General features: G+C 43.4%; 1 protein-coding gene across 1 annotated transcript; it reads right to left on the reverse strand.

Moving 5' to 3' along the window:
• Positions 1-4,794: 4,794 nt before the first annotated feature.
• cxcl12a (chemokine (C-X-C motif) ligand 12a (stromal cell-derived factor 1)) lies at positions 4,795-13,381 on the reverse strand. The gene is made up of 4 exons (XM_069885318.1): positions 13,247-13,381; positions 10,986-11,103; positions 8,701-8,775; positions 4,795-6,696 (listed from the first exon to the last, which is right to left on the reverse strand). Exons 1-4 carry the CDS (start codon positions 13,311-13,313, stop codon positions 6,681-6,683), a joined length of 276 nt encoding a protein of 91 aa, XP_069741419.1. The 5' UTR covers positions 13,314-13,381; the 3' UTR covers positions 4,795-6,680.
• Positions 13,382-14,767: the final 1,386 nt, after the last annotated feature.

Below are 14,767 nucleotides of genomic sequence, written 5' to 3' on the forward strand. Positions count from 1 at the left end.
GTGTTATATGGCGAGCTCTCCACTGGCCACCGTGTCAGAGGTGCACCAAAGAAGAGGTACAAGGACTGCCTAAAGAAATCTCTTGGTGCCTGCCACATTGACCACCGCCAGTGGGCTGATATCGCCTCAAACCGTGCATCTTGGCGCCTCACAGTTTGGCGGGCAGCAACCTCCTTTGAAGAAGACCGCAGAGCCCACCTCACTGACAAAAGGCAAAGGAGGAAAAACCCAACACCCAACCCCAACCAACCAATTTTCCCCTGCAACCGCTGCAACCATGTCTGCCTGTCCCGCATCGGACTTGTCAGCCACAAACGAGCCTGCAGCTGACGTGGACATTTACCCCCTCCATAAATCTTCGTCCGCGAAGCCAAGCCAAAGACAAGAAAAGACAAGACAATCCAGTAATTCTTTCTAGTTTCTTCTTTCTTTTCATTAACACGTTACTATATAAATATGAAAATACGTAAGCATTGTTTGTTGATTTTGTTTTAGGGGATAGGGGTTAGGAAGGGTTTGTTAAGGGGAGGGGATCTAATTCTTTTTTGTGGTCAGGACTAATCTGTACACTATGATGGACGTATACGAATCAATATATACTACATGTACCAAAATTTTAAATAAAGTATTCCAAAAAAATTCAAAATTCAAGATTCAATTCATTGTTATGTATTGAAGACTGTGCAATATTACACAAAATTTGTTTCCATCTGCCGTAAGACAGATTTGCCATCGACAGAAAGTGCCTGAACTGCTCTTAGAGTGAGAGAAAGAGAGTCTCCCCCACCCCCCCCCACCCCAACGAGTCACCGAGTGCCCTTGGATTCACGTCGAACGCTCCCGCCGCCTCACAGAGTCCAGTCCAAACCATTGGTAACCAGAGCCCGAGCTTCCACACATTTACACCTGTGAACCTGAATCTTACTGCCTTCCATTTCCTGCCCAGGAAACTGCAAGTGTCTCTGAGGTGTGTGTGCCAAGTCCCGTCCATATTCAGTACCATGCTCCAACTCGTTCCTCATTAATAATGTCAGAAGCTTGGCTGCAATCAGAGAATCTGGGCAGCTGGCTTGTTAAAACATCATTTTGGTAAATACAAGATAAGTTTTGATGGGATGCCTTCAATCACACAGAGATGAAGGAACAGTTGTCAACAGAACTGAACAGTGAAAGTTTCCAGACATCTTCAGATTAAAAACCTCTCTTGATCTTCTGGTTGATTTGATTGATTTCTGCAGCAAATTGTTTAGAACATTATTTACAAGCACTTTAATAAATGAAGTTTTCAAACTTTTGAACTTCGTCCTGAATGTAAAGAAAATGACTAAATAACATAATGAAATGATGATCAGGGAAAAGATGGAATGTGAACACAGACATCAGGCAGAGATTGCCCATAATATCAGGAATGTTGAAAAGGCCTTTCCTTGACAGTTATGCCCCTCCTCTGTGGACCATTGTTCCCTTTCATCTTTATTTTTCTAAAGGACTGAGTCCTCTAATCCAGCCATTCTCAACTTTTTTTTGGGCTATGCCCCTCTTAGGACTCTGCTCAAAGTTTATGGGACCCTTTCCCTTTGAAGAAGTCAGTTTAGATATTTTTTGTACTTCTCTCCAACCAACTACAGTAAAACCCTCGGTATCTGCTACCTAGGGGAATTGGTAGATGCCAGATAAGTGAATTTTCTGGTTGCTTGAGATTCCGCGTTGCATGATTGGCAGACTAACTGCAAGGTGCACCAGTTTTTAACTTCTTTATTTTTGACCTATTGTTTTCTGCAATTTTTTTGCCTGTTGCTTCGATTCTGGATGACAGGAGCTTTACTGAATATAAAAGTTCAGTTTACACATGGCAGCAATGGTCCATTATCTTCACACACTCTAAGACCAAGATTCACAAGCTTCACCATTAAGCAGCAGAGGTTTCAGTTCCTATTGGCCAGCAGTAGCCACTGGGCTGTACAATAACCAAGGACAAGCCATCTGATTGTACAAGTACAACCCGACGAAACAACGTTCTCCTTGGTGCAAAACACACCGACACACAACCAGACATAACACACAATACACATGCAGGACAAGTATTCATTTATACGTAATAGATAAATAAATATGAGAGTCTCGGAGGGTGAGCGTGAGCAGTTCCTTTGGTCGTTCACCATTCTCACTGCCCGTGGGAAGAAGCTGTTCCCCAGCCTGGTGGTGCTGGCTCTGATCCTCCTGGATCTCTTCCTTGATGAGAGCAGCTGAAAGATCAGTGTGTGGGGTTTAAGGGTTCTCAATAATTTTGCGTGACCTCTTCAAACAATGATCATGGTAGATCACGTTGATGGGGCAGGAAGGAGACTCCAGTGATCCTCTATGCCAGTCTTATGTTCCTGTGGATTCATCTCTCACCCATTTCTCTACAGCAACTGTACCACACTTTGAGCTGGGCCAAGACACTCTCGATAGAGCTCCTGAAGAAGGTTGACATGATGTGGTCGGTGACCTTCCCCACTTCAGTCTTCTCAGAAGGTGCAATCGCTGTTGTGTCTTCCTGACAAACTGCTGTGCTTGTCCCATCCAAGCACCAACTATGAATTTCAGTGATATGTACATTGTATAATGTATATGACAATAAACTCGTGTTGAAGCAACTGCAGCCAAAGCTGAAGATTCAAGAGCCAACGTGGTGAAACTGAAAACTCTGGCAGCAGAGCAGTTTCCTTGACCACTGACAGCAGTATGTGGGGACCAACCCGAGCAGCAGCTCACCAGAAACTCCAAATCCCACCCTGCAATGATTGTCTTCTCTCAGACAAGCTATTGAAGGCTAAAGGCTCCTGCTGGGAGAGGAAATGAATTACTGAATGTCAACACATTGCTGGAGATTATGGGGTGTACTGAGAGAGGTGGTGTTCCATCATGTAAAATGTCAACTTTAATTAGCCACCGTCCAGCAGTGATAAAGATCTGAGGAAGCACTTACTTAGGGTAACAGACCCAGTGGGACAGGCACTGGGCTCCCTTCTCTTGCTCAATGTACCCTCATCAACAAGCCTGCAGTTACAGAGTGAAACACGAATGTCTGCAGATGCTAGATTGTAGTAAAAACACACAGTAAATGCTGGAGGAACTATACCAGTCTCTCAGCATCAGTGGGAGGTAAAGATATATTACTCACGTTTCGGGCCTAAGCCCCTCCTCAAGGAATAAGTCAAAAAGACAAGTGACTAGCGAGAGAAAGGGGGAAGAATGGAAAGGGGGAGGAGTCCAAACCAACAGACAAAAGGTGTTAATTGGATATAAGAGAGAGCTGAGAAATGATTTTTGCTCTGAGAAAGGAGACAGAGAGAAAAGGGGAGAGGGAGAGAGAGAGAGAGAGAGAGAGAGAGAGAGAGGAGGACTAAGATGGGGAGACCCAAATGGGTGAGAGAGCTGTGTTTTGTTTTACTGTCAAAATTTCTTAAACAATGGAAAAGTGTACAGGCAGTCCCTGGGCCATGAATGAGATCTGTTCCTAAGTTTGTCTTTAGTCAAATTGGTAAGTAAGTTGGAACATGCTGCACATGTAGCTTCTAAAGCATTGAAAATGTTTCGAGCCTTTTCTTACACTCAAGTAGGCATATTACGCTGATTTTGATCATCAACGGCAATGTTAATGGGAATGTGATCCAACTCAAAATGGTGGACAGCATTCTCCTTGAGCCAACAAACTGCTGAAGTCACGCGTAGTCCATTCACAAGTAGGAGTTGTCCGTAAGTCAGACGTTCATAACCTGGGAACTATCTGTATTGAAAATGCAGAAATGCTGGAGAAACTCAGCAGATTTCACAACATCCATAGGAGGTAAAGATATACCTTTTGAGTGTTTCTCTGTACACAAAACCTGATTGTATTGAATGAAGGAAACTAAGAATGTAAGGAGTTTGTGCACTGTTTATCTTTGTATGTACATTTTTATTCAGATGAAGTTTATTTTTCAAATAAACAATGGTGGTTTGACTTTAGATCTGATGATCTAATCAAACTTTTAAATGAATTCTTGTCAAAATCTGCTCTTTAAAACCAGTACAAAGGTAATTTTCTCCTTAGTTTTGAAGGCCTGTCCAAGGAACTTTTAGCTGAGAGTCAAACGAGGCACAGTTCAGGCCCCTCACCAATCAAGCCCAAATTGTTGCTCCTCATTCCTTTGCCAAGATGTTATTTCACACACCTCTCTCTCTCTCTCTCTCTCTCTCTCTCTCTCTCCCCCCAGTTGAAAGCTCAACAACCAACAATCGCAGTTCCCAGTGTCCCCCACTGGCCACCAATCCAGCTCCAAGTCCAGACACGCCTCCTTTCTTGTTGAGCAGGAACAGACTGGTCAAGGAAGTTCCCCAGAAATTCTTCCCTTTCTTCAGGACTTCCCTAATGTTATCCTAATCAATAATCCAGCAATCAAACTCCCCAATGTATGACCAGTGCACACGTTGGACACGATCACCATTGTTCACACACCTTCGACCAACTTTCAAATCCTGTCAATGGTCATATTTCAATGTGGGAATGTTACAGTTGATTCTTGGGAAATTTATATTTCAAAATATAGATGAACTGCTCACACTAACCCTCCGACTCTACTATCTATTGAATGATATTTATTTACTTTTATGTATGTACACATGTCCTGGATATGTATTGTTTATCTGTAAGTTATGTTTGGGTACATGCGTGCGTGTTTTGCATCGAGGACCGGAGAACGCTTTTTCTTCAGGTTGTACTTGTACAAGCAGATGACAATCAATCTGACTTGAGATCATGAAGGCAGGTTTTAGAAATTATTTTAAAAGTTTATTCTGTAAATAAGGTATTGTAGGTTGTTATAATGAAATAGTATAAAAAGGTAGTTTAATGTCTTTCCATTAGTAGAATATTACAGCTTCAATTATATTCATTTTCTTTAACAAAGCGGCAATAACATTTCATCTACTAATATGCAGAGAAATGGCACCACATTCAGCACACGTTCTCTGGGCAAATAGTTGTTGGAATTACGCTTCAAAGAGAAAATATGTTGAATGTTTCTTCTTGAAGACAGTTAAATTTTCACATTTTTGGGAAATTGAGGAAAGATACGACAAAGAAAAACATCACTGAGTCTTTCAACACTGCACAGAGAAAATTGGACTCTTGATGCCTTATTTCCATTGGATGCTTGGAAAAATCTTGCACAACAGCTGGAATGGTTAACAAATTCCAATATGTACAAAACCAGATATCAATGGCTAGTACTATACTCCAATGGATGTTTTAAAGTCTGTTACTGTGATAGGACAGATCGATCACCAATGTATATAGTTACAGTATCTAGACTGTGCTTACAGCGATTGGCTGAGAGCTTAGCCACGCCTACTGTCTGGGCCTTAAAGGGTTGTGTCCCTAGCCAGGTCGGATCATTCTAGACTGGTCGGCCACCTGTGAAGAGCTCCTGTCTTTTGCTAATAAAAGCTTTGGTTTGGATCAACAAGTCTTTGATTCTTTCGACGAACTCTGCAGTTACAAATCAAACAATTTCAATTCATCATCTTTTGCTTTACCAATTAGTTGTGGGACTGGATTACATTTTAAAGTCTAGAGTCTTGACTGTCACTGTGGGATGGACACTATATGTCATCCAAAAGTCTGGCTGAAACTTGGGCCTGCTTTGCACAGTGATAGGTGGCGTGCCATTGATTTAGGTCTCTCCCCCACTGGATATGACCCATGCTATCGAGTGGAAGTTCACAGGTCCTTGCCTGCTACCTTAGGTGAGTTCCTCATTTGAGCCGACCTATCATTAGGAGACACTGAACTGACTGAGCATTTCTCCTCAGTGGGAAAACCAAAGAGACCCCTGAACATGCATTAGTCCTGATGAACCTGCAGTGAAGTGAATTGGGGCAAAATCCAAGAGCAGGGATCCATCCAGTCATGTGGACAACTAGGCCATGAGGGGTCTCACAGAGAAAAAAACTTCCAGCAATGGCAACCTGATGCCTGGAGTGACCGTTGGGGCTAAGAATGAAGGAGGTGGTCAAACCCTGGAATCTCCTTGCGACTGGATGTTTCCAGGGAGTTGGGTTCCTTGAAAAGGAAAGTATTCTCTGATCCCCTTTAGCTTTAGACCTGCTGAGGAACTTTACTTCACTAGATCAGGTTTTCATAATTATTGGATACCCGTTTAAAGAAAAAAAAACTTAATTCTGATTACCATTGATTTACAGTAGGTCCCCAAGAGGATGAGATAACAGAATGTTAGTGGCTGCAGATTTACATGTGACAGCATCAGTGAGTTGCCCCGAGGTCAGGTTTTGGAGGCTGGTGATAATGCCCCGATGTTTACTGCCACTGACCAGGAATTCTCCAGTTGCTGCCACAGTTCCATTACATTTTTTAATGACGGTTTCATCTACCCCCTGAACTTGCCTTGGAGATGGACAGCAGTAAATACATCTGGAGGTGCTGTTTAAAAAATATTAACTGCACTGACGACAAAAATATGCGTATGTGCACCATATTACAGCGAGCTAGATTCAGCATTGAGAGGGGTTGGGTGTGCAGCCGAGCTAAGCAATCGAGGCAGGCTGGCAATGAGACAGGAACATAACTGTGCGCACAACATTGTCAGAGTGAGCAGGGACTTGCCCACTATTTCTTCATTTTTTCTTCATCCCGTTCACATCTTGGCTTGCCTGAAATGTAAACAACTGTACTTCAGTCAGAAATAAAACATTCAGGGTCTCCACTTAAACTCTTGAAAATAGTTCACAGTTGGGGATCATTTAAAGCAGCTTGTGTACAAGAATCCACTGACACACTCTGTTCAATGACTAGGGATATGGGTTTTGTCAGGGTCTGGTAAGTGACAGTGTGTTGGTGAAGAGGGCTCTTCTGCAGTGAATCTGATAGCATTAACTAGGTGATGGTCTGTGGTGGTACGCCACCAGCCTACTGAAGGGGGAAACCTCTGTACCAGCAGGAGTGTAAGGGGACAGGACAACACCTGGCTGGCTGGCTGTCAATCAGTTGGACTGAATGGATCAAGCCCCACCCGGTTGGGTGTCAATCACCCTCCGGGATATAAGCCTGCGCTGGCTTCCCGAAGCCTCCCACTGAGTTGCTGCAGCCACAGCCAGCCAAGCTCTGTGGAAGTTTTTGTGGATTAAAGACTGTTGTTCAGTCTTGACCTTGTGTGTCTGATTCCTTCTAACAGCGCACCACATGGTCAAATATTAGTCTCGTCACAATGACTGAGAGGCACGGGACTTTGACAGGTTGTAGGCTGAACTGCCAGTGTGTGTCCATGCTGCTGATCTTAGTGTGCTCAGACCGGCCAGTCACTGTGCTCACTACTGTTTCTCCTCATTGGGGGGACGCGAGATGGTAGATATGAAAATGTGACATGCCCTCCATAGTCAAACAACTGCAGAACCTGCTGTTGAGGCTGATATGGTATTGGCAGAGAGGTACCAGGAATGGTTGCTTCTGGAGGTGTTTCCCCAAAAGTGGAGCAGGTTCCTTCAGGAAAGTGGAAGCAACCGAAAAATTGTTCTTTAACCTAGTAAAGAGTGAAGATTTGGCCTTGATCATAGAAAAATTCCAGACGTTGGATTGGGTTTCACAATTAGTAACAGATGTTTCCAGGGGTGCAAAATGGTTTCAAAAACATTGGCTTCAGCTTGTCTCCAGCCATTTACAGCTGGTTGAGGGGGGCTGTGCAGAATTATTGAGGCTTGCTCTCCTCATTTCCTTCAGTAGTCATGCAGGTAATGTGGCCTCAATACAACCGGAAACCCGCCAGGATGAAACATTTGTTTTGCATGGAACTGGGTTTCTGCTGCAGCCTGAACAATGCAGACTCTGAAAAGACAGTGGCTGCAGGTGAGGATCTACATCCAGCACATCCGAGGGCCAAAGAGAAGGTGGTAACAATGAAGGACGAACAAAGAATCAGGTCTGTCCATCTGATTGCAAAATTGCAGAGCCAAGTCATCTGTCTTTACAGATTATATGCCAGACCAATAGAATGTTTTAACTAATTACAAAACATCCAAAAAGAAAACTTAAAAAAGACATCTCAGAATCTAATTACATCAACATTAAATTACACTTTTAAACAACAGTTGAATTTTCACAAGGAAAATAAATCATTTGGATCCTGAGACATCTGCCATCTCCGCACCAACACACTCTGCTTTGAAAACATTTGTCTGTTCCTTTCCACGTTTCTTCGTAACTTTCTAATACTCCCTCACAACAGAGAGTTCAATGACTTGAACAAATGTCTTGCTAACAGACAGGAAGGTACTGACAGAGTGTTGCCCTGCCTTTAGGACAGTAGCAAGGAAGTAACTCATTACCAAAGCGGTAGTATTTCCTGGTGTTAGGCTGAGGACCCACCTGTCCTTTCAGTTGGACATGTTAGATACAATGGCCTAGTGTCACAGAGGAGCGTTTCCTCGTGTCATGCCCAATAATACCTCCCGGATTATTTGGCCAGGATCAAACTTCTAGTGCTGAGAGTTTTTGAACACATGTTCTGCCTCATTTTCTCAGTTACAACACCACAAACCCTTCATGATTCTCTGGGGCCTTGTACAACCTGTGGGATCCTTTAGAATACAAATCTTTCTTCAGCTGCTAATTTTAGAATTTGCTCACTTATAGTTGCTACGTTGGAAGGTTTATTCCCTTACCTATTAACCTTTTTTCTCCAAAGGGAGAGAAATTTAGAATGAAGGCAGATTTTTTTCCCAGTCTTCAGTGTGGCTCTGTCACAGAAATAAATCAAAGATTATGGATAGAAATCTCACAAGCATATCCAGAAACAAAACACTCTTCATATCAGCCAAAATGTAAATAACAATTATTTTTTTTTCTCTATTAATATTTTAAATAAATAAATATATTTTGATTGAATATAAAAGCTCAAACCCACAGAGGTAAACTTTTGTTCAATCTGAACTCTAAAATATTTAATCGCCAGTTTATTTAACAAAAGGGGTAATTTTCCAGCATTAACAAATATATAAATTGTAGTTTACACCCAGTCAAATTATTTCTTAGTTCTTTTAATTGAAGAAATGCTAGTATTCAGTGTACACTGCCATAATCAGTGAGTTCAGTACCCCATCCTGAGCTGCCACATTATCACACCATCAGTGAATAAGATCAACACAGTCAATGATGGCATGAACTTCCCATGATAGGATGGTGCATCGAACAAACCAACAGTTACCCACTGCAGACCCAGTGAAGCCTTTCAATAAGGTCTCTACACCTCTGCAAAAACACTTGCATCCGGTAACACACGCAGACCAGATGTTTGAAGGTATCTGTGCATTTTAGAAACACAAGAACATAGAAAATGGGTGTAGGAGAAGGCCATTTGGCCCTTCAAGCCTACACCGCCATTCATTATGATCATGTACCCCGGTTCCTGCCTTCTCCCCATACCCCCTACTCCCCTTGGTCACAAGTGCCAAATCTAACCTACACTTAAATATTGACAGGGAACCGGCCTCATCTACGTCCTGTGGCAAAGAATTCCACACAGTTAAGTCCTAAAAAGCTTCCCCCTTATCCTTAAAACTATGGCAGAATTAAGCTAATTACCTTAGGCAATAAACTTTGGACAATAAATCTGGGCAATGCAGGCATTGGGAAGATGTTACATGCTGCGATTTTTCTGGATGAGTTATGCAGGATTTGGCTGGTGTATTTTGGATTAGGCTTTACTCTCTTCCTCTGCTTACCTTCTGATGGCAGTCTGAGGTTAACAAACGACTGAATTCAGGGAAGTCCACATGCCCTAACCCCTCCCTTGATGTGATTTACCAGGATCGTTGCCTGAAGTGGGCACACAAAAGTTATTGAGGACCCCTTTCACCCCACACGCAGCATCTTTCAGCTGCTCCCATCGGGGAAGAGATCCAGGAGTATCAGAGCCAGCGCCACCAGGCTGAGGAACAGCTTCTTCCCACGGGCAGTGAGAATGGTGAACGACCAAAGGAACTGCTCACACTGACTATCCGAGACTCTCAAACTCATGAAACAATATTTATTTATTTGTGTATCTGAATACTTGTCCTGCATACGTATTGTTTGTCTGTATGAGTGTATTGCCTTTGTGCAGAGGACCAGAGAATGGGGTTTCTCAGGTTGTACTTGTGCAATCAGATGACAATAAACTTGACTTGTTGTAATTGAATGATGCACCATTTTCAAAATGATTATTTTGGCTGGCAACTAGTGAAACAAACCAAATGAACTGTGTAGATGTTGGGATCTAGTGCACGACACAGAACCCTTGCAGAAACTCTGCAGATCACGAAGCATCCACTTCTGATGAAGGGCTCAGGCCTGAACTGTCAACAGCCCTCTACTTTCTATGGATGCTATCCGACCTGCTGAGTTTCTCCGGCACCTTTGTATACTCCACCAACAAGCAGTAGAAGTTTGATAGTATTGCGTGGAAGTTGGGACACTTTGGCCGGTAATGCACACTGAGACGTTTGGGACACTTTGGCCCATAATGCACGTTGAGACGTTTGGGACACTTTGGCCCATAATGCACGCTGAGACGTTTGGGACACTTTGGCCCATAATGCACGTTGAGACGTTTGGGACACTTTGGCCCATAATGCACGTTGAGACGTTTGGGACACTTTGGCCCATAATGCACGCTGAGACGTTTGGGACACTTTGGCCCATAATGCACGCTGAGACGTTTGGGACACTTTGGCCCATAATGCACGTTGAGACGTTTGGGACACTTTGGCCCATAATGCACGTTGAGACGTTTGGGACACTTTGGCCCATAATGCACGCTGAGACGTTTGGGACACTTTGGCCCATAATGCACGTTGAGACGTTTGGGACACTTTGGCCCATAATGCACGTTGAGACGTTTGGGACACTTTGGCCCATAATGCATTGGGACACTTTGGCCCATAATGCACGCTGAGACGTTTGTACTCACATGAGCTGGAGTGGGCAGTTTGGAATGGGGATGAGCTGCAGCCTCTTGATGTTCCTCATATTGACCTGCGCTGCTCCACCTCTGCACATGCATCTGTTCAGGATGGCAGTCGGCTTCTCTGTGAGGGAAGAAGAGCGAAACCATCAACTGAATTGCTCGATTTCCTGCTGGTGTGTTCTCCCACCTGGGAGATCTCAGAACCCTGCTCTTTGAAAGGAGTTCCAGATTCCTTGCACTAGGTTTTGGCGTTCATCGCCAACTGACCTTGAGAAGATAGAGGTAATTTTCTCCTGATCCCAAGACTTTTAGTGATGTTCACAACCAAAGGATAAGATAAAATACTGATCTGCCATCACACAAGTATTTAATAACAGTTAACAGCTACAGACAGAAGGAGATAAAATCAGCCACTGTTTTTCCAGGAGGTGCTGACAGCATTTCATTCAAAATTGTAGAACACAGGCAGCGAGCCGTTGGCGACTTGTGGGTCAGAAGCCCATGCAGGCTACGGACTACTGCCAACTTGAGGTCAAAGGACTTACACCAGGCTATGGGCTGCTGCAGACTGGGCTATTGGAACCACACATCGGAGCTGGGATTTGAGTGGGCTCTGAGGGCCAGAAGTGCTCCCGAAGGGCCCTGGGGACTGAAGGGTTCCTGATCGTTTCAGAGGTTTGAACCTGGAGCTCGGGTTGCCAATGGTTTAGACTGGACTGTGTGACTGTGGAGGCTGTGGAAGCACTGGAGGCAAATCCACGGACTCTTGGTGACTCTGGGGGGGATCTCTTTCCCTGGCTGTACGGGGCACCACTCCAGGCAATACTAATGCCAATGGCGAATTTCATGCAATATTACATGACAATAAAGTGTCTGATCTGATCTGAAAATTGGGCCTGAACAGGACAAGTTATCGTTGAGTATGATTCCCAATTTCATCAATTTCTTCTGCCCGCTACCTCTGGAGCAATGAATGAAATGGATGGACATTTTAAATAAGTTATTTTAGTTTGAGGATCAAAATTTGTGTTGAGTTGTAAGTGTTAAAGGAGTGTGGAGAACCGTCAGCCAGCTGTGTTCACATCTGTATATTTGGTAATATGGACTCCATTAAGACTGAAGATTAGATTGGAATATAACCGATTGTCTGACAAGAGAAGCAAAGAAAAATCGTATTTCACTGAAATGTTTTTGTTTGTTAAATTCATTTGCTACTGACTTGTTAATGTTTTTACCAGATTCCAGAGGCTTTATGGAAATTGCATCCATATATTAGAATGGTTCTCCTCCAACTCATGCACAATGCTTTCTAGCGAGAGAGCCAGTTCACACACACACACACACACACACACACACACACACACACACACACACACACACACACACACACACACACACACACACACACACACACACACACACACACACACACACACAATCCCACCCACCCACCCACCCACCCACCCACCCACCCACACCAGATTAAAAATGTTCCGTGTCACTGCAGGTTGGATGGAACAGCACTGGAATTGTGAGTGAACAGCCACAGTGCAGATCTAGAACGACCGCCATTCAGAACCAAGCTCAATCAACCACAATCGTGAACTCACAGAAAGTGAGAGAGAAAGGTCGCGCACTGTTCTGCACTCTCCCTCTGCAGTTCACTGCATTTCCTTTCTGATGACAGCTGTCAATCAATTTTCATTACAGCCACTTTGGACAGTCCTTCCAGCTGTTTTAAGTCTGACTGAAACATGCTGTTGCAATTTTAAGCGGTGAGCACACATGATATACAGACCTCGCACTCCTGCAGGTGTGCACCGGCCAAAGATTTTGGAAGTCAGTCAGTGCCGTTGGGAAGCAGGCATACATTTGCACATCTCCCACAAGGCCACGCTGACAGCTTGCACCTACTCGGTCCTCTGCTTGCGTTTTTTAATGTTTACGTGGGATTGAAAAGGAGCTTGCTACGTCGGATGAACTTTCAGGAGAATATAGCAAGGGCTGTTTTCACAAAGACATAAATTTCATGGTTTATTGCTTCATAAATAGCAAAACAGAGTCCCAAAGCATATTGTCTTTGTCAAGCATGAAGATAAAATAATCATTTAGTCTGGACTGCAATGTAACATTAACAGCTTATTGCCTAAATCTTCATCCCACTTGAGACCATTCTGATGTATATTCTACAGAAAATAAAGCACATGCCACAAACACACAAATAGAAAAAGGATTTTGTAATTGAACAGCGCAGAGTTACTTACCCTGTGACAAACTGATGCACAGGGACACAATAAGCAAGACCAGCACTGGACTCAGTTTCGTGCTCATAGCGGTTTGTTTTCTGGAGTTTTCACTGCACAAGAGTCTCTGTTTGATTCTGTCTAAAAAGCAGTGTGGCTTAAGCTACGTTTATATTAACAGAAGCCACTCCTCACAGACTCTGATTGGGCTGGAGAGAGTATCAGAAAAATCGACAGGATGCAGTGATTCCTTCCTTTATAATCCTCGGAGACCTTTCAGTTTCTAAAATATGCATACCTTAAGCACAATCTTATCCAGCTAGTCCTTGGTCACTGGCTAACAGACTGGCATAAAACATAAAAGAAATGTAAATGGAAAATATGAAGTTTTCATCCCCATTCTTGAGAAATACAAGAGAATAATTTCTACAGTAGAAGTCCAAAATCCAGACGCCAGAAACCCAGACCTCCCAAGATCTGGACTTTTCGAAAACTCTCAAACTTTTTAAAATTTAGCAGCTTTTGTGTGCTTGCACCACAAATGCAGAGGTAACAAGCGAGGCACTTTATTTTTCTTTAAAATTGCTCATTTTGATAAACTAAGCTAATGAATAGACTATCAACATTTACCTGTTCATCGCTTCTTCATTCTTCTTTAAATTTGAATTTTAAAAATACTGCCCAAGAACGCAGAAAATCTGAAAATCCAAACCAACCCAATCCCCGAGCTGTCCAGATATTCAGACTTTGACTGCATTTTAAAGGAAATGTATGAAAGTATGAGGTGGGAGAACATCAAGATGGCCAGGGTTAAATGCACAACATAGACTGACTAAAACATGCATGTTAGGAAAATGCAGGAACTCAGCTGATACACCCCCTTGGAATCCATGGCCATAAGGCATACAAGCAGAAATAGGCCATTCAGCCCATCGATTCTTCCCACGCAATTTATTCATGAGCTGATCCATTTTCCCCATTCTGCTCCACTGCCCAGCCTTCTCCCCATAACTTTGATGCCCTGGTTAAGCAAGAACTTATCAATCTCTACCTTAAATACACCCAATGACCTGACCTCCACAACCACCTGTGGCAACAAATTCACCACCCCCTGGCTGAAGAAATTCCTCCACATCTCTGTTCTAAGCGGACCCACTTCAATCTTGGTTGTGCCCTTTGAACTAGACTCTCCCACTATGGGAAACACCCTTTCTACTTCATGCTCTTTCAGTTATGTCACCCTTTGGGCTGAGGCGGGGGAGAAATAGTATCTCCTTCCCAGCCCTTGGCAGTACCCAAAGAGAGCATGGAGTTGGACCAGACTTCACTGAGGTGGCACTGACGTCTGACACACAGGCTGTTACACAGTGAGGCACTTAGGTTCACAACTAAAGGTCCCCCCCCCCACCCTTCCACAAGCTGTGGAGAAATCAAATTCTGATTCAGATTTATTGTCAGATACATACATGACATCACATATAACCCTGAGATTCTTTTTCCTGTGGGCAATACAACTTATTGGTGATGTAAAAAATCTACACA

The sequence above is a fragment of the Narcine bancroftii genome, chromosome 6 (assembly GCF_036971445.1).
Source record: "Narcine bancroftii isolate sNarBan1 chromosome 6, sNarBan1.hap1, whole genome shotgun sequence".
NCBI lineage: Eukaryota > Metazoa > Chordata > Chondrichthyes > Torpediniformes > Narcinidae > Narcine > Narcine bancroftii.